At 37.9% G+C, this 21,107-nt stretch overlaps 1 protein-coding gene across 1 annotated transcript in view; it reads right to left on the reverse strand.

The window, feature by feature from the left end:
* Nucleotides 1-21,107, reverse strand: part of DNAH6 (dynein axonemal heavy chain 6) — a 247,493-nt gene that overhangs the window by 171,858 nt on the left and 54,528 nt on the right. Inside the window, exons 14-21 of the mRNA XM_045828050.1 lie at nt 19,073-19,324; nt 15,714-15,842; nt 12,531-12,644; nt 11,634-11,777; nt 6,961-7,173; nt 5,720-5,812; nt 3,381-3,500; nt 1,175-1,355 (exon numbers count right to left, since the gene is read on the reverse strand). Of these exons, the coding sequence (XP_045684006.1) occupies nt 1,175-1,355; nt 3,381-3,500; nt 5,720-5,812; nt 6,961-7,173; nt 11,634-11,777; nt 12,531-12,644; nt 15,714-15,842; nt 19,073-19,324 (1,246 nt within the window). The remainder of the gene's footprint in view (nt 1-1,174; nt 1,356-3,380; nt 3,501-5,719; nt 5,813-6,960; nt 7,174-11,633; nt 11,778-12,530; nt 12,645-15,713; nt 15,843-19,072; nt 19,325-21,107) is intronic.

Below are 21,107 nucleotides of genomic sequence, written 5' to 3' on the forward strand. Positions count from 1 at the left end.
CTCTCTCACACACACACACACACGGCTACTCTCTATCCCCTTTACCTTGCTTAATTTTTGTTCATAGCTTTATCATCACCTGAAATGATTCAAGCAGGTTCACACTTCTTTATTTGAAATCCCTAGGACTAGATGTATTTTGGAATCAGATTTTTTAAAATTTCAAAAGTTATATAATAAGTCTAGGAGGAACTAGGACAGCACTCTCTAACCAAACATTGATATTTTTGCAGCAAAAGATTTGAATTCACACACTAAGTGGATATAGTAGGCAGAGCAAAGTTCTCTCGGAGATGTCCACGTCCCAATCCCCAGAACCTGAGAAGATGCTAGTTGATGTGGAAAAAGGAACTTGGCAGATGTGATTAAATTAAGGGTCATGGCGGGGAGATTATCACAGACAAGCCCATGGACCCAGTGTGATCATGGGGATCCTTACAAGAGGCAAGGCAGGAGGGTCGGAGGCAGAGAAGGGGCTGTGATGACAAAAGCGGTTTGGACTGATGCACTTTCTGGCTCACAGGGGACTAGAAGCCCCAAAGTTTTAAAGTTTTCAATTCTATCATACCATATAGTTTTTTCCTTTCTGCTTTTGTTGAAGAGTCTTTGGACAAAGATTCTAGCCCAGCAGGCTACCACTACTTGGCAGGGAAGCTGTCTGGGGGTATTTACCCTGATAGGTTATGTGCTGCCCTTCACAGAATCAGCAAGCTTGCAGCGGCTTCGATCGATGCAAACATGAAGTTCAACAGCCATGTCTGTGCCTCAGAGAACTTTAATTCTATAACCCTAGAAATGGAACTTATGAAGATGCATTTCAACATTGAGATTAGAATTATAATTGGTGGTAGTATATTTAACAGGATTTAATGAGTAAACTAGAACAGGTATAGAAATTTTTATGGTGTTAAGTTTGTGGGATCTTTAGCAGAATGGGTCAGTGGAAGGTTACTGTTGCATCATGTGGTCACAATTGTGAAATGGAAGCATGGCTGACACTCTGTGGCAGCAACCCCATATTGTGAAGACAGCCAAAAAAAGTAGGTTCTTCTTGTAAAAAGTGCTGACTGGAAGGGAGGGTGAGTGCAGCACATACTATCAGATTCTTACAGGTGGCAATCACTTCAAATGACTGTAAAGTCTTTTTGTTCGTTTTTAACATTTTGTGTCATACCTGGCTGAGTAGCTGCTCGAAGAGCATTCGGCAGCCGGTTCACCTTCCTCATGATCTCTTTCCAGGACTTATCCACCTGAAGGAACATCTTGGCCTCTGCAGGCAACTGCCTCTGAATATCTGGAGCATTAAAAATACTCTCTAGGTAGAGCCAGTTTCTCTGGCAGTTCAGCCACTCCTCCTAGGAGAAAAACATGGACATTATCGAATTTTAACCCCAAATTTGAAACATTCAATTACATTAAAAGTAATTATGTGGAGATTCACTGTATCTTTTTTCCCTTTGGGGTCTTCTTACAGGTCCATTGGAATAAAATCTCCTTAAAGGGTCCAAGACTCACCTCAGCCTGATTTCAACCCATTTTCTACTGAGTAGAGTTATAATGAATCTGCTGTGTGGTAATCAGAATGGACCCAGGGAAAGAGAATTAATATGCCCACAGGAGACATTTAGGGGTAGGGGGCCAGCAACAAGGTACTTATTTAAAGAAATGCAGAGCTGAGAAGTGGTGAGTTTAGTGACAATTTCCAAATACAGAGTCCCACAAAGGTAGGTTTTCAGTTGTGACTACATGAAACAGTTTATTCTTGAATTATTTATTAATTTTTGTATTATTTTTCCTTATGAACTATAAACATATTTTTGCCTCAACCTGTATAAAAAGTTATCAAGAACAATTTTTCAATGTTATTAATTACATGTATATTTTTTCCTCTCTCCTTTTTAAAAAAAGAAATATGATTCATTTTCTTTAATCAAAAATGTAAAACCTGCTTGTGACAATAAGAGACAATCACTGTTGCCAAAGAAACCAGAAATGCAGTGTCAGAACCAAAGTCTAGACCTCACCCTTTTCTGTCTCCTGCCCAGGTGCCACGGAAAAGTTTCTCACTCCTTGCTCTGGGTTTGGGGGTTACACATAAGCCTTAATGTCACAGTCACTCTCTGCTTTATCTCAGCTCTCACACCTTCTATTCTCTGAGAAGTCTCCACTACTCAGCACTGAATTCTTTTAAGGATCCCCTACAAAAACATGTCATTTTCTTTGGTTTATAGACTTTGTGATCATAAGGCTCAGCCATCAGTACAGAAGGCTGGACAGGGGTCAGTTTATAAAGTGTTAAAGTGGAGAAACTCCTGAAAAAGATCTCTATGAAACAAAGTTGGAATAAATTTTCTTTTCCTACTAGTGTATTTATTATTTCACAGATAAATCTTCATATTAGAATGTATAGAAACGTAAATGTAATTAAATCAATTTAAAAATATGAAGTCTAAGAAAGAGATTGGATGGGAACAAAGTGAGGTTGGTGTGAGTCTCTGCTTTGCTGTGGGATAATCGGAGGTAGAATCAAATAAAAAGGAGGTATGTGCCACAAGGAAAGCTACCAAGAAGACTACAAGCAACAGTGAGTGAGGATCCTCTCACTCCTTACTTTTCCAGTAAGGATGAGGGTGTTGTGGCCAGACTCTTAAGGTGCCCCCCAGGATCTGGTGTCCTCACCCTTACGTGATCCTCTCCCCTTGAGTGTTGGGTATTTGCTTCCAGCCATGTAGACCATGGCAAAGCTAACAGAATGCACACAATTATGTGTACACTAGTCCTGCTGAAGTCTTTCTCTTCCTTGCTAGATTGAGGAAGCAAGTCATCATGTTGTGGAAAGTCCACATTGGAAAAAACAAAGAAGCAACTGTGGACGACATGTAGGAGTTGAGGATGGCCTCCAGATGACAGCTAGCAAGAAATTAAAGGCTGTAGTCCAAGAGCTGCAAGGAAATAATTTCTGCCAACAACCTGAGTGAGCTTAAAAGTGGATCCCTCCTTAGCTGAACCTCTGATGAGAGCCCAGTTCTGGAGCACCTCTTCATGTAACCCTGGTGAGACCTTACATAGGAGTCCCAGTTAAGCCACAACTGAACTATTGTACACCCACAGAGACTGGGGTGTAATAAATGTATATTGTTTTATGTCACTGAGTTTGTGGTATTTTATTTCACAGCAATTATGACTAATAAAAGGCGATGGGATAATCTTGTAAAGAAGAGCTCAGTATATTTGCATTTTCCTTACATTCTGAACATAGACATCATCAATTAAATATTACAGCTAAACTACACAATATTTAAATGACCGAACAACTGATTTCTAAGGTCCAGTGGCTCTCCAGTTCTCTGAGTTCCTGAACTGAACTTTTCCTTACTCACCAGTGTTTGATTAAATAAAGCAAGTTGTTTCTGCCAGTCATCCACTCGAGTTTTCAGTGGACCAACATAACGTGATGAGGCAATGGTTGCAATGTTGATGGTACTGTCATCAAGAAGGACCTTTAAAGAAAAAAAAGAGAAAATAATGCAACATCATATGTTTGTGCTGTCAAAGTTAATTATAGATATTTAGTCCCAAGAGTCCATTTGAATCCAGCTTCTTGAATGAATAGCTTAGCTCTTCCTACTGGTTCCTCCCCACACAATTCCCCTCTGTATCCCATTTACTATGGCTTCTGTGGCTTACAACCCAGTGTCATGTTCTCTGAAATGTCATAAAGGATGCCTTACTACCAAATCTCAGTTGTTTCTGTAATTATGTATAGCACAAATTTTTGTTTTGTTCAACACCCCTGTCTCTCCCCTTACTTTAGAGTATCTGCTAACTTCTTTACACTATTTGGTCATCCAGGCCTTTATTTCTCAAAAGGACTCAAAACTAGCAAAAGACAGCACAATTAGCTGTCTCTTTTATCCAAGGAAACATCACTTCCCTTCAAGTATCTTCAGGAAGAGGGGAATTGAATTCACTCATGTCAAGCTCTGAACAATTATAGACAGCTTTTCCTCCACCTCCCATCCCTCCTTCATCTTACACTGTAGCAACCCTCACTGAACATATGCATTTTTTAAAAAAGTGTCTAGTAATCTAAAGGATTTCAATTGCTCTATTTAAATTATAAACTTCTTGAGAGCAGAGGCTCCACTGCCTAGCATCACTTGGCCTTATACTGACTGATTTTCACCTTGAATCTACTCTCCCATGCACTGCCCAGACTGACATATGATTTTGCTCTGCCAACCTATACCTGGCAAAGCCATTTCATCTCCACTTCTGGCCTGGATACACCCTACAGACTAGGGCTTTGCTATAGGGAACCAATCCTCATGGCAGTGGTGAATGTAGCCCAGCCCCTGATTCAGGAAGTTAGCGGGAGCAAGGTGGCACACAGGAGCTGGGTCCACAGATTGGCTTTCCCATGGGGAACCTGGCCTGCATTGTACCTGGGCTGCTTTGAGGCTTGCTTTTGCTAAAACCCCCTCACCCTAACTGAGGCAGCAAATGCTTACTGCATATCTTTAAAGTAACTTCCTCAAGTCTGTGCTAAACCTCCCAAAGATGGAGTGTAACCAGTTCAACCACTTTCCCCCTTGCATTTGCAACATCCTTTTTTTTGCAGTAACCAGCAACATCCTTTCCTTTGTTATCTGTAAAAGGTAATCACCTAAAATGAACCTGAGCATAGGAAATGAGGACCATCTTTGATGTAATGTGCACAGAAAAGCAATAAAAGCCTGTCCAGGCAAGGGTCAGGGCCCTCTCTCACTCAGAGAGTGGCCTTGCCATCCCTTTTTCTCCACAGGACTTCTGCAGTCCGTGTGAATTTGTTTGCTGCATCCACAACACATAGACCCCACTGGTCAGAGTATGCATCACTTTGCTTTTTAAATTGAGCTATAAGAACTAGATGTCTTTGCTAAATAAATGTGTCTTTGGATTTTAAGTCACTAAGAATATTCCAACACACAGGTTACACTTACCTTCTTTTGTTATTCATAGAGCATGGATATATATTCCTAATCTCAAAAAAAATCAAGTGAATTTAGTTTCTTAATGTGCTATAAACCCAATACACTCATTAATGTTTCTTTGCCTTATTTTTAAAAAGGTTTTATTTATTTATTTATAAACAGAGGGGAAGGGGAGGAGAAAGAGAGGGAGAGAAAGATCAGAGTGTGGTTGCCTCTCAAGCGATCCCTACTGGGGACCTGGCCCACAAACCAGGCATGTGCCCTGACAGGGAATCGAACCCATGACCTTCCGTTTTGAAGGCTGACCTTCCGTTTTGTCACTCAGTCCACTGAGTCACACTAGCCAGGGCTCTTTGCCTCATTTAAATGGTTTGAAATGTCCTTTATTCTCATCTATGTCTATCAAATTCTTTTCACCCTTTAAAGTCCAGCATGACTTAGCTGATCAAGGAAGGATTCTTTGATCACTTCTGCCATTAACGATCTCTTTGCTTTTCTAAATTCCCCACCAGTTATCAACTAAAGATTATACTCTTACATATATATGCCATTTTTATTGCTTTGCTAAATATTTCATGCATAAGCATTTTTGTCAATTATTCATACTCATATTCTGCCTTCCCAATTAAATTTTTCTTATTTAGTAACTCTCATATTTCATTTGTTCATCATAATCTCCCATAAGAGATTCAGGACTAGGTCTGGCCAGAACCTTCACCATAAATTTTAGTAATCCAGTTACCTACCTGTATGTCATCTGTGCCGCCTAAGATAAATACATCTTTGGTGTCACGGTGAGGGAGAACGACAAATTCAGTTGTTTTCCAAGAATCTTCCACCTTAGAAATAATTCAAATCTTGGAATATTAAGTTAATTTGTGTTCAGGTATTTAATAAGTTCATGTGAAATGAAATAAATAAAGAGCTTCCCAGACAAGAAAAAAAGCTGGAATTCATCACCACCAAACCAGTGTTATATGAAATGTTAAAGGGTCTTCTTTAAGAAGAAGAAGATGAAAAAGATAAAAAATATGAGCAACAAAATGATAATAAATACATATCTATGAACTCAATCTAGAGAAACAAAATGAACAAGCAGAATAAAAACAGACTTATCGATACAGAGAACATATCTATGGTTGCCAGATCAGAAGGGGTGAGGGTTGGGTATAAAAAGTGAGGGAGTTAAGAAGTACAAACTGGTCATTACAGAATAGCCATGGGGATGTAACAGCATAGGGAATGTAGTCAACAATATTCTAATAACAGTGTTTGGTATCAGATGGGTGCAACTTATTGGGATGATCACTTAGTAAGTTATATAATGTCTAATCTCTGGGGAGTACACCTGAAACTAATATAATAATGTATGTCAACTGTAATTGAGAAATTTTAAAAAATTATTTTAAGAAGTCCATAATAATCCCATTCTTCTCTTTTACTGCTTTTAAAATTCTTACAATCATTTTCTCAGTTAAATGACACTGATTTACTGAATTTCATTGACAAATGATTATATGAATAACGTGATACTTTAATGTGTATTTCTTATCACTTTATGCTTTAATTAAAAAAAATCTTTTTATACAGGTGATTGATAGGAATGTGTAAATTTTTAGGGTAAAAATGTAAGTATTCTAAGTAGAGAAGTCTTCTCAATGTGTTTTGAAGCATTTCACACAGTTAGTTCTCTGGGAGTTTGAAAGATAATGTATTTTGATATAAAAGATATTCTTTGGTATAAGAATGCAAATTTCAAACTTTGTTGTCATTAGGTTTATATTGGGCTATAAGCTAAGTAGAAAGAAGATATTTATAATGTATAATTATAATGATAATGATAACAAATGTAAGAAAACAGCAGAAGGACGCCTGATAATGAGAGGGTGAAGGCTGCAATGTTGAAAATCTATCCAGATAAACCAAAAGTTGGTGGCATGAAAACCTTTACATTACCTGATCTTAAGAATATGTTTTTTAGATTTACCTTTTTAAGAATTGTTTCTAAGGCAGCTTCTCCAGAAGCCTGTCCAGAAATGTCCTGGATTTCTTCAGCAAAGTCAAAAACATGCAACTCGGAGAGCCTCTCTAAGGTCAATGGAGTTTCAAGGTCTACTAGAGTGGCATCCACTGTATGTTCAATGGCTGTCCAATGTCTAGGCTTCAAAGTTGGGTTCCTCAAGTCAACAATAACTGGAAGCTGGAAGACAAACACTCTCAGAGGCACCATGCTTTTAGTCTTCAGAGCATAGATATTAATTCAAGAATGTAGAGATCTGTAAAGAACACCACTTATACTCTTATAACAACAAAAAACTGAACAAACTGCAATTTAATGACCTGTATTGAACCCATAAGAAACCTAAGTTGAAAGGCAATCAACTAACTGAAAATCTGGTGACAGACAGGTACCCACAGTTTTCTCTACAACAAGAAACAGAACCCGAGAATTTGATTATCTGGGACAGATATCTTGAGTTGCCATTTAAGTGAGTAGGAAGACAACTAAACTTAAAATATAAATTGCTGAGGACTGACTGTAGGGTACTTAGCATGAGAATGCAAAGTACCTGGGCACTACAAATATAGAGATGTGCATAGAAAAGATAGAGGAGGCTCCTAAGAAAACCACCTTTATGGTGCTGGCAGGGGGAGGAAAGAGCAGCCACTTTTGTAACTAACCAACCAATCTCTCCTATCTGCAAAAGACTTAATGTCTGAGAAGCTGGCAACAAAAACTCTCAACCAAGGTATCGGTGATAACTCATTGTAGGTGTTTGTATATATCTGGAGAAACAGAAGATAAAAAAAAAGCAAACCCACTGGAAAGGGACAGAGAGAAATATATTTTAGGCTCATCACTACATTTGGAGGAGGGGAAGGAATGCCTGTGAAGGTAACAGTTCTGAGAACAAGGGATGGAATGCCTTGTTAATACAGAGACTTAATCAGAATATCAGGGAATGCCCCTCCGCGTTTCTACTACCAACCTAACAACTACTGAGTGAAAAAAACACTGGTATACAGAATGGAAAGTTGCAAGAGACAGATTCTCTCTGGGCACAACACAAAGGGAGGACATAAGGTCGGGGGAAACAAATTGAAACAATGATCTTTGGAAAATCAGCCCAAACCCTAAACACATGGTGTTTAGAACAATTTAAAGGCTATGGTATACTGAGGGTAGCTATAGGAACATCAAACCTCAAATCTACCCCAGTTCATAACTAGATATAACATAACATGCCACACAAAAAGTCAAGTGGAAAGAAAGGCATTATTTATTATATTACATAAAATATAAAATGTTGGGTTTATAACCAAAATTTAAGAAGTATATTAAAGGGCAAGACAAATATCCAAGAGACCAAGAATAATCAGAACCAGACTCATATATGACACATGTGTTAGAATTAACAGACAAGAAACTTGAAGTGATTGTGATTAATATGTTAATGGTTTTGTATAGAAAAGATAGAATGCAAGATCAGATGGGACATGTTAATAGGAAGATGGAAACTATAATAAAAAATTAAACAGATGATAGAAATAAAAGATAGTAATAAAGATAAAGAATGCTACCCTGGCTGGCGTAGCTCAGTGGATTGAGCTCGGGCTGCAAACCAAAGTATTGCAGGTTCAATTCCCACTCAGGGCACATGCCTGGGCTGCAGGCCACAGCCCCCAGCAACTGCACATTGATGTTTCTCTCTCTCTGTTTCTCCCTCCCTTTGCTCTCTAAAAACAAATAAATAAAATCTAAAAAAAAGATAAGGAATGCCTTTGATGAACTTGACACAGCCAAAGAATCAGTTAACTTGAAGATAAATGAGTAGAAACTTCCCAAACTGACATACAAAGAGAAAAATTAGTGTACCCTCCCCTCACTACAAAATCATAACAGAATATGCAAGAGCAATGACAGAATATTAGATGGCCTGAAACACATGTAATAGAAACCCAGAAGGATAAGAGAGAAAACAGAGCACAAGAGATATTTGAAGAGATAATGATTGCATTTTTTTTCCTAAATTAAAGACAAGGCAAACCAGAGATCCAAGAAATTCAGAGAACACCAATCAGTATAAATACAAATCACAAATAACAACAATGACAAAAAAAAACCAAACCCCACCAACATACATCTAGGCACATCACATTACAAACTTGTAAAAATCAAGACAAAGATAAAATCCTGAAGGCAGCCATCCCTCAACAAAAAAACATTTATCTCCAGAAGAACAAGAAAAAGAACTGCAGCTGACTTCTTGTCAGAAACCATACAAGCAAGAAAATAATGAAAGGCTACTTTTAAATTTCTGAAAACAAACAAAACCTGTCAACTCAGAATTATATATCCCATGAAAATACCACTCAAAATAAAAAAAATAACTTTTTCTAAACAAAAACTTAGGGAATTAATTGTTAGCATGCCATATAAAAATATCAATGGAAGTTCTTCAGGCAGAGTGAATATGCTCTGAGTCAGAATTCATACAAAGAAATAAAGAGCATTGGAAATGCAATAAAGGTAAAATAAATTTTATTTTACTTCCATTTGTATTGTCTTAAAAGATCACATAAAACAAAAATAATTACAATTTGGTGTGTTTATAATATAAGTAAAGATAAGATACATTATGTTAGCACAAACATTAGATAAACCGTGGTAATCTACATAATGGGATACTACTCATTGATAAAAATTTGTGTATAAAGAAATATTTAAAAAATATTCTAATTCACAGAGTTGTACAACTACCACCACCATCTAATTTACATTACTCCCAAAGGAAACCCACACTCATTAACCATCACTATCCTCTACTCTTTCTCCACAGTGACTGGTAACCACTAACCTACTTCCTCTCTCTATGAGCTTCTCTATCCTAACCATTTCATATCATTGACATCATATGCTATGTAGTTTTTGTGTGGCTGGCTTCTTTCACTTAGATAACATTTTCAAGTTTCATCTATGCCTTAGCATATATTAGTACTTTATTCATTTTTATTGCTGAATCATATTCCATGATACAGATATATTATATTTTGTTCATTCATTCATTCATTTATTGGTTGATGAACATTATTTGATGAATAGCCACTTTTGGCTATTATGAATGAAGCTCTATGAAATTCATATATGAGGTTTTGTGTGAATGTATGTTTTTCATTTTCTTAGGTATATACCCTAGGAGTGGAATGACTTGGTAATATGTTAACTTTATGTTTAACATTTGAGAAACTACCAGACTATCTTCCAAAGAGGCAGTACCACCTTATAATCTCAACAGAAACACATGAAGGTTCCAATTTCTCCAGATCCTCACCTATAATCTGTTTTTCTGAACACAGCCATCCTGGTGGGAGCAAAGTGGTACCTTATTGTGGCATTGATGTGTATTCCCCTGGTGACTAATGATGTTCAGCACCTTTTCATGTATCTTCTTTGGGCAGATGTCTATGAACTCCTTTGCTCATTTTAAAGAGTTTTTGTCCATTTGTTTTTGAGTTATAAGAGTATGCTATGTATTTACTAGGTATGAGTGCATAGATATATCTTATATGCATCTTTCTAAGTGAATGATGCCAGACCCCAAACGTTCCATGTTGTGTTAGTCCATTTTTGTCATTCTGGAAAAGGAAACACTACAGAGACAGAAAACAGAAAACAGTTGCCTGGGGTTGGGGTGGAAGGCAGAGCTGACTACAAAGGGACAACGTAAGGGAATTTGGAGCGGGGGTGATGAACTATTCTGAACAGTATTGTTGTTTTGGTTATATGACTCCTCCCAGTTGTAAAACCCCATAAAACTGTATACCACAAAAAATGACTTTTACTGTACGCAAGTTAAAAAAACAACAACCAGGATTTCTAAGGAACAAAAGATGGGTTGCAGACTGTGACAAGGGAACTTGTTTACAACAGTATGTTATAAGCACCCTTAAGGCAATAAGGAAGAATGAAGCTGACTTAAGTAACTTTTGAAAACCATTTTGACGAGGTCTCATAAGGCTATAGGAGAAAAAACTGCAAAAACGCTCATTTCAGTGGGGAACATTTGTTTCTCATTGTCCCTGAAGCTTTGCTTACTGTTTCTACCCACATCTTCTTTTAGTCCTTTATCCCTTTTTAAAAAATAAAAAACTGATTAAAAAGATAAAAACCATTTCTCCTTTCCTTCCCATTTCAAGTGCTGGTGCATTTCAAGCAGTGATTGTTTTCAAAGAGCCAGTCCTGCACACCTTCTGCTGGGCTTCCCAGCCTTCCTCACATCATAACACACCTTGAAAACTGGCCTGTTTGTTTGGTGCAGAGGTGTGAATGGGCAAGGCTGCCCTAGCCCCCTCCGGCTGTCTATGGCTGAGTGGATCAGTGTCTTGGCACACCTACAACCCACTCCTGTGTTAGTTCCCCTACCACCTGGGAAACTGTTGCTCTGAATGCCTCTTCTAACCAAGGTATTCAGCTGCATGGTTCAGCCAGCTGAAGACAGGAATGCAGTCTGTGCTTGGCAAAAATTGAATTCATCTACTCTTTCCTCTCTCTGAAAAGCTGACTCATTTAAACAGGGAACAGTTCTCAACGCTGGTATCACTAGCATCAAGCAGTAACTTACTGACAAAAGTTTGAGAAATAATTTTGACCAAACTTACCATTTCTCTCATTTTTTCCACCTTATATTTTAGCTGGGGCACTACATTGTTGGGTGGCAAGCCCTTTTCCAACTGAGTCACAAATTTGGCATATTTAGAAACTTGAGTATTTAGGACATCTGGATCCAGGCAGTCAAATTTGGACTATGAAAATTAGGGGAAAAGAAGAAGTTAAGACATGATAAAACACAAGCTTGAAATTTTTACTTTACTTGGATTTTCCAGTAGTTAAATAGTTAATCCAAGTCAACTCTCTACTTTCAGAAACGGCTTTACTTATTGAGATTGCCAGTGGCTTATCAGGCATCGCTTGGTCATGCCTTTCATGAGCTGGTCCCCATCGTCACATGCAGTATTCCTGTAAATTATTCCTGAGGGCCAAACCTTGTAAGGAGATATAAATAGTTAATTTTTACTCTTGCTAACTAGAAATTTCTCACCTAGTATTTTCCTATTATTAGATTATGTACCCCTTTAATATAAATGATTTAAAGGTGCCCCCCAAATATGCATATATCTATAAATATATTTCTCAGTTATATAAACATATGTGTACACATATATTGACATGTAAGATGATCATATTGACTGAAGGCTATAGAAAATTTGTAAAACTTTCATTTGTTTCCAGATTCAACATTTTCTTTCTGGCCCCTAATGGGTCTCTCTGTGCATTCCTATGGCGAATTCATCCCACTTTGGAAGCTGTTGTTCTAATCTCTGGTGGTTATCAGAAAACTCTTTAAGCTTCTTTATTTTTCATAAAATTATAACACAGCATATTTTACTGAAATTAAAAATATACCAGATTGTTAAACATTATGATAGATACTATTAGAACTTTAAATTTAATTAAAACCAAAATGATCTAAGAATGGAGGCCTTTTCATTTCTTACCTTTAACCATTCTTCCTGGAGCTGATCCCACTCCTGCAAAGAGTCCCAGAGCAATTGCTTGAGCTTCACCTCAGCACTGACTTCTTCCAAATCTTCAAATTTAGAAACTTCCACCTTTAAAGTGTCATAAACCAAATACACTATTTAATTTTCAGATATAAATTCCTTATGTTGTCCTCCTATTAGTAATTCTTGATGCAGTGACTAAGCAGGATATGGGGGGATAGAAAATGAATAAAGAAAAGGAGAGATGGAGACATAGGAAAAAATCACAAAACCCATGTAAACTCAAATTTCCATTTGAGTGACAAAATATAACTCTTTATATTTCCTTAGAACTTAAATATTCTCCAAAGACATAAATATCACGAGTACCATGGGCATTCTTCCTGAAGTTGGGTCACACATCTATATACATTCCTGGCCTTTTTGGGAAAGCAGATGGATCTCCAGAGGCTGAAGACTGATTTCTGTCAGAGCTTATGTTCTCAGATGGTAGAAGAGGAAGAAGATGTTTGTGCAGTAGCTGGTGAAGTGGATGGGGTGATTTAAGATGGAGAGGACAGTCTGGTTTCTTACCTCTTTTTAACCCCATGGGCTGTATACAACACCTATAGAGAGAAACGTTCCAGGAAAATCTGAAGAAGCTATTTTGGTGAAGTGTTTTAAGGCTGCCTTGGCTTGGAGGTGAGGAAATCTCCAGGGGGTTGTTTGCATAGAAATTGTGAGCCCTGTGATAAGCTGCAACTTTGAACTTTGCATCCAACAGCAGCAGCGTGCACATTCTTGGGAAGTGCACCCTGGGACATTCCCAAAGAGAGATCATACGGAAGGCCACAAAACGAGCCTTAGGAAATTTAAGAAGATTGAAGTCATACCATGTATCTTTTCCAACCACAATGGTATGAAGCTGGAAATCAATAATAGGAAGCCTGGAAAATTTACAAGCATGTGGAAACTAAACAACAAGTTCCTGAACAACCAATGGGTCAAAGAGGAAATCAAAGAGAAATGTAAAAAATGACTTGAAACAGTGTAACATGACAACACAGCATACCGAAACCTATAGAATGCTGCAAAAGCAGCTCTGAGACAGAAGTTTATAGCAATAAATGCATATATTAAGAAATAGAAAGATTTCAAATAAACAATGTACACATCAAGGAGCTGGAAAAAGAACAAGTTAAATCCCAAGTTAGTAGAAGACAGGAAATAACAAAGATCAGTATGGAGGCAAGTAAAATAAAGACTAGAAAAATAGAAAAGATCATCCAACAGCAGCAGCATGCAAATTCTTTACAAGTTCACATGAAACATTCTCAAGGGTAGATCATATGAGAGGCCACAAAACAAGTCTTGGAAATTTAAGAAGACTGAAATTATACCATGTATCTTTCCAACCACAATGGCATGAAACTAGAAAGCTACAACAAACTTATCTTAGTTTCAAAGAGCTGGTTTTTTGAAAAGATAAACACAGATGACAAAATTTTAGCTAGAGTAAGAAAAAAAGAATACTCAAATAAATGGAATAGAAGAGAAGACATTACAACTGATACCACAGAAATATAAAGGACCATAAGACATTGCTATGAATATGTATATGACAACAAATTTGTTAACCTACAAGAAAAAGATAAATTCCTAGAAACATACAACCAAAAAGACTGAATCAGGAAAAAGAAGAAAATCTAAACAGACCAATAATGAGTAAGGAGGTTGAATCAGTAACCAAAACCTTCCCAGCACAGAAGAGCCCAGGACCAGATGGCTTCACTGTGAATTCCATCGAACATTTAAAGAAGAATTAATGCCAATCTTTCTCAAACTTTTCAAAAAAAATTTAAAGAGGTGGACACTTACAAACTCATTTTACAAGGCCAGAATTACCCTGATATTAGGGGTCTAGCCCCATTTTCACGAACAATTAGAAATTATTTCCTAGGACTGTTAGGCCTTCACTTCTATCCCCCAAATGTCTGAGAGTTTCAGAAGCAAGGTTGAATGTGAGGTGATTATAAAGTAAGAATTGGTCAAGTATAAATACAGTGTGTGGAAGGAAGGGAACCCCCTCCTATTTCAGGCACTGGCTCGGGCCATGCTTTGTGATCCACAGAATGCCCATCTGTTAGTTGTAGCTTTTTATTAAGCAGTATTTCTTCCATACCACACTTCCTACCCTAATACTTTCTTATTTTGTAGGTCAGTTAACTCAACCTGAGAACAACTTCGAACCCAGCCCTCTCACGCACAAACCTCCTGCCTCAAGTTTTGCACTAGTCACATCGTGCAGTGCCAAGCCCATTATGCTATTGATTGCTCCACCAGCCCCTGGGCTCTGGAGCAGACAGCTCCTAAGACCACTTTCTGGCCATCCATGCGGGGTTCTGGAAGACATGTATGTGTTCCCATGTGAAGTCCAGACACTCCTCTAAGACTTTGGGAGAGACGAATGACACCCACATTGCTGGTGGCCCCCTTGGTTTTGACCTTAGAAATCTTTTCCATTCTCTTTTCATTTTGGCCTCCCTAGTAGCTGTTTAGAGCACTATATCTCTCACTCATTTCTCTTCATTTTTGCTTTTGAGGCATATCTTTTAGCCTTTCAATCTACCCTTTGGATCAGTCTATACCTTGGCTTAGGAAAATTCTCTCCTGTCACCAAATTAGTGCATCAAACTGGGGCAAATCAGGCAATATTCATAGAATCAAAACACATACATGGATATAAAATAAACTTGAATATCAGGAAACTAATTGACCACATTTAAAAATCCATATACATTTTAACATAGAAATTATAGTCTGTGGTCTGAGGGTTTATCTACAATTCACAATTACTTTTTTTTTTTTTGGTGATTCCGCCAGGACCGAACCCACAATTACTTTTTAATAAGAAAAATATTTTGGCTCTAATGTGTACTAATCTTTAAACAGATGAACATGAAAACACAGTGCACCAAAACTTATAGAATGAGGCAAAAGCAGTCCCAGGAGGAAAGTTTGCATTAATGAGTGCATAAGGCAGAGAACACATCTTATTTGTTTCAGATCGTTCCAGTAGAGTGACTGGCACATGGGTGTCCAAACACTAAATATTTACAGTCACATTGTTGAAAGTGCTTGTGTGTCACTACCATTGCTATGCACATGCTTTAAAAACACATGTAGAATTGCTATTACCTTAAAATTTTTCTGATAAGATTTGTATTGAAATGCACGTTTCTGAAGATCATCTAGAACTACTTGCAGATCATTCAATGTGGACTTTATTCTGCCTTGGTCAGCATTAATATCCAAAATCTGTGGATCCTGTAAAATTAAGATAGCTTTTGATGAGTCATTCCTGCTTTGTGATGTAGACCATGACTTTAAATTAATTAACACACATTTTCAAAAAATATTTTTCTAATTCTCTTCTCACTCTGATTTTTATAAAATATGTTAAAATGATTGCTTTTCCTCAATTTTACAGCAGCGTACACATGCTGTAAAAAGTGCAGAAATGCACAAAGAAGTGCCACGGGGATGACAATGTTTTTAAATAGTACCTGGTATATTTTCCCTCATCTGTTTCCATCTCCTACACTTCTTCAACAAACACGATTTCAGGTAAGGATAATTGAATGCAATGGGGAAAAGAAGGAAGATGCTATAATACAAGGAATATCCCCATTTTATACTAAACAAAATAGAAAGCCTTTGCATTCTGAGAGGGAGGAAGAGAAAAAAAATAAAGAATAAATAATCAGACGTGTTTTCTGGCTGACCTGTGGGCTGAAACTCTACCCAGTGAATGGGAATGGAGAAGTTTAGGAATGAAGTAGAAACACCTAACCTAGGTTTGGGAGAATCTGAGAAAATTGGAAGAATCTGAGAACTATTCTAGCCACAGCTTGGTGAAGCCATTTATCCCATCTCTGATACAGCTTGGTCCTGCATTCAAAATGGTAACAGGCTCCTGGCTAGAAAAAGCTCAGTGAAGTGTACAGGTGGAAGGGCTTGTGTTGACTCTCTGGTGCCTCATGGAGTGGTATGTAGGCAATCATGAAGTTCTCAGGGGCCTTGATGCTGGCAGTGAGAACTGCTGGAAGAACTAGTGGACCAGAGGAAGTCTGAAGTCAGGATTCGAAAATCACAGGTTGAGGCTGTAGACTATGGCATAAATGACGAATGCGGCAGCGGGGGCTAGCATGCTACCTTGAGAACCTGGAGGGACTCAGCTAACAGCTGCCTGGGACAACCAGGCCCAGCCAAACTGCCCAGGAAGCCAAATGGTCCAGGGGGCAGCACAGGACTTGGATGTCCCTCCCTTCCATATCCACCAGGAGGAAATGCAGATTTCCCCTTATGGAGCAAGAGGTGGGAGGGGGTAGGAGCAAGGGTGAAGAAATGCTTGATAGGGAGTTGATTTTGAACTAAAATATATCCCAAAGAAACCAAATTAAAATAAAATAGACATTTCAAATAGAAATAATTTGAGTTATTATCAAATGTTACATTTAGGTTTTTTCTCCAATTTTCTTTATCAACAGGAGTGGTGGTCGTGAGAGCAAGATGTACCATTTATGGAAATGGTGGAGTTGCAGTTCTCTGCTCCAGGGATGACGAGTTAATTCCAAAGCCTCTATAGAAGAAGCACTTGCTGGAGAGAAACTCTGCTTTCATTTTTGTTACATTTTTGTACACTAGGCTTTTTAAAATGCGCAATTACACATAAAGCCCTTGCTGTCACTTTTGCTCTCTCTAGCAATCTATCTATATACATATGTATTGTTCCCAAACAAAGACTAACCATTCATACTTTTTACTGTCTGCTCTGTATGGAAAACAGAATATAGTAAGGAGCTAATAGCAGACTATTAACCACTGGGACCAGACTGCCTAAGCTTAAATTCTGGTTCCTCCATTTATTATTTGTGTGACCCTAGGCAGGTTACTGAACCTCCTTGTGTCTTGGTTTCCTTCTCTATAAAATGTGAATAGTAGAACCTTATAGGTGTTCTGAAGATTAAATGAGTTAAGACATGAAAATATATATATATGTGTGTGTATATATATATATATACACACATATATATATGTATATATATATATATATGAATCTTCCTAGAAGCATTATTTACTATTGTTAAAAACTGTAAGCAATCCAATGTCCATCAACTGTGGAATGAATAATTAAATTGTGGTATATGATGAAATACAACATAGCAATGAACGTGGATAAGTTACATCCATACACAGCAACATGGATGAATCTCAGGAATGAAACAAAATCAAATAAAGGGCACACTGCTGTATGATTCTATTTTTGAATTCTTTTTTAAAACAATTTTTTAATTTATTTTTAGAGAGGGGGAGGGAGAAAGAGAGAAACATCAATGTGTGGTTGCCCCTGGTGCGCCCCCCACAGGGAACCTGGCACACAGCCCAGGCATGTGCCATGACTGGGTATCAAACCAGTGATGTTTTGGTTCTTAGGCCAGCACTCAATCTGCTGAGCCACACCAGCTAGGGCTGTATGATTCTATTTAATTGAAGTTCATAAACAGGCAAAACTATTGTATAGCATTAGAATTCAGAGTAGTGGATGGCTTTGGAGAGGAAGAAAGGGTTAGTGATAACAAGGGACACTAGGGAACAAGTAATGTTGTAGTTCCTGACACAAGCAGTGGATACATGGATGTGTTCACTTTCTGATAACTCATTGAGTTGTGTGGATATTGCAGTTATGTACAGTTTTCTCTATGTGAAAATACAAAAATACTTTAGTACATAATACATACTAGGTAGACAATAAATACCAGCTACTTTTTCATTCCCATGTCAATACATATAAATATATATTATAATCTTTAATTCTGTATTGTATTCCTTTGAGTAGATGCACCCTAACACATTTTATTAATATTTTGTTGATGAACATTGACTATTTCCCAATTATTCTGATTTGATTATAACTTTATATGGTTTTACACCTCTGTGACAAGTTTTAGTCAATGTTAATAAAATAATGGACCATTACAAAATCAGATTTTCATGTATATGCTTCAGCTGAGAATCACCCAGACTTCTATTTTAAATTATTAAAACATTCCCCTTGATGTATAGTAAAATTAGTGCAAGTTAACCAAATATTCTTCACTATCATTATCACTTTAAACTCTGCCTCTCCCTAAATAGAAATTTTCTAATCTGTGGTTAGAAAAAAACACCTCACTGTGACAATAGCTATAAAATAGGCTAACAAGTTGTAAAAACACTTATTTGAGAATAATAAATCCAAGCCAGGAGAAATAAAATAAACTATTACACATATACTTTACTCACAATGGTTTGGAATTTATTTAGTACCATGAAGAGAGTTCAGAAACACTTCTGATTTTAAATAGAAGCTCAAAGACCTTGTTAATTGGACAGAATAAAGCCATGTAAAACAAAAGTTAAATCAGATTAAAATGAAATATGCTCCCTAAATGGTTCAATTAAAATGTAGCAGTCAAGCTGAACATGTTATTTTTAAAAATTCATCCTTAACTTACCTGTGCTAGCAGCTTTATTTCATTCACCTCATTGGTCAGATCATCGAGATCTTTACCCAACTGCACACAAAACTGCTTAATGCTTGCTTCTCTGTCACCTACGGATTTATCGATAGCATTCCGAACAGCAACGATGGATGGCTTCATAGTAGCAAAAACAGCAAAGTCTTCAGGTGGTGTGGGAACGTGATACTGATCAATGAGCTTGTACATTTGAATCACCACATTCCCTTCATCTTCAAGGCTTTCAATCTAAATAGAAACATTTGTGGCTTGTTAAATGTATCCTAGTCCTGTTATTCTCTTTAGGTTTCATCTAATAGGAGATAGTCTTCGTGCAGCACCGACATCACGCTATGCAGAGCCAGCACATGAGGGGTACGTTAAAGGGGCTAAAGCCAGCCCTGCACGAGCAGCTCAGTTGGTTAGAGTTTAATCCCAGTACACCAAGGTTGTGGGTTCAATCCCCAATCAGGACACATACAAGAATCAACCAGTGAATACATAAATAAGTGGAACAACAAGTGGATGCTCCCCCCTCTCAAATAAATAATAACACTAATTTTAAAAACTGGTTGAAGGCTGCTGGGTGATCTCTACTGTCACTGTTACAATACAAGTAATCAGGCCCATGAGGTAAGTTGTTCAGAGTTGAGTATAATTAGCATTATTCTTAAAAATTTTTATTTTCTGCCTTTCTCTTTTGTTGTCTAGTAGCAACAGTGCCAATACTTGAGGTTTTCAGAGACAACATGTGTTGTGAAGATGCTCAGTTGTAGTATCAGAGCCCACAGGTGCACGTGCTGAGCTGTGAGGTGGACAGGCCCTGCTCCTGCCTGCGCAGATTCAGAACGGGGAGCCTACCACCATCCTTTAACAAATACTTCTACTACCTCCAACTGACTACTAAACATCTTCACTCTGATGTCCTACCTTCAATGAACAGCATCTCTCCTAGTTTTCTGGCAAGGAACTCTTCAATTTTGGGGAACCTTCCTCCCTCCAACTCTGCCACACAGTTATAGGTAGAGCAGCCACGTCCATACGACTTGACCTAACCTCCTGGCCACAGACTGAACCAAGTAGCACCAGATTGGGAGCCAGCAAACCCAGAGCAGTCTGGCCTCTCTCTTCGACATAGGAAGAGTCAGACTGCTGCTGTCGGCAGAGGCTATTTGCTTTCGTGTGGAAACAGAAAGCAGGTCCTTAATATGAGAAGATAACTGTAGAGAGGCTTTTAGAGAAACAGCTCTCACCCTCTGGCATGCATCACAGCCACCTTGGAAAGCTTGTTAAAACACAGATTGCTGTGTTTTCTGACCCCCAAGTTTCTGATGTGGAGGTCTGAGGCAGCGCCAAGGAATGTGCATTTCTAACAAGTTCTCCATTGCTATTGCAGCTGCTGGGTTTGTGACTGCCCTTTTAGAAACACTGTTCTAGAAAGGAGCAGTGAGGAGAGATGGAAAGAGGCAGTCCTTTTGGTTTTACTAGGCTGTTTTAATCCCTAGTTTCTGTCCTTTCTAAAGGCTAGGCTCTTTAAATTCCAGAAGATAACTCTGCTAACCTAGAATAAATCTTCTCCTTTTCTAAGATAACCTAGTGAGTTTCTGTTACTTTTCAACAAAGCCTGTAACATCTTAAGTTATGCATAGAACTAAGTCCCTGTTCATCAAGATTGGTTCCTCTTCCTGTGCTTCCTGTACTCAGGGTAAGCATATGTCCAGGTTTCTCTGAGAGGGTCCTGGTTTTTGCTTGTCCTGGAAGAGTCATTAATAGTGCCTCTTTTACTCTAAAAAAAAAAAATGGCCTGGCAATGCAACAATTACGAGGCTGTCCCCTACCCATAGAGATTAATAATACTACTATCTACCCATTCACTGTAGAGAGATACCGGAGAGTTATCTTGGACTTCTCTTGCTGTTCCCTCATTCAGTTGTCCACTAAGTCCTTTCAACTCTACTTACGTAACACCTCCAGAATCCCTTTCTTCTGTCCTATCCTTGAAAACACTGCTTTAGCTACATAATACCTAACA

This window comes from Phyllostomus hastatus, unplaced genomic scaffold (genome assembly GCF_019186645.2).
Source record: "Phyllostomus hastatus isolate PE091 unplaced genomic scaffold, TTU_PhHast_1.1 phas_scaffold_78, whole genome shotgun sequence".
Taxonomy (NCBI): Eukaryota; Metazoa; Chordata; class Mammalia; order Chiroptera; family Phyllostomidae; genus Phyllostomus; species Phyllostomus hastatus.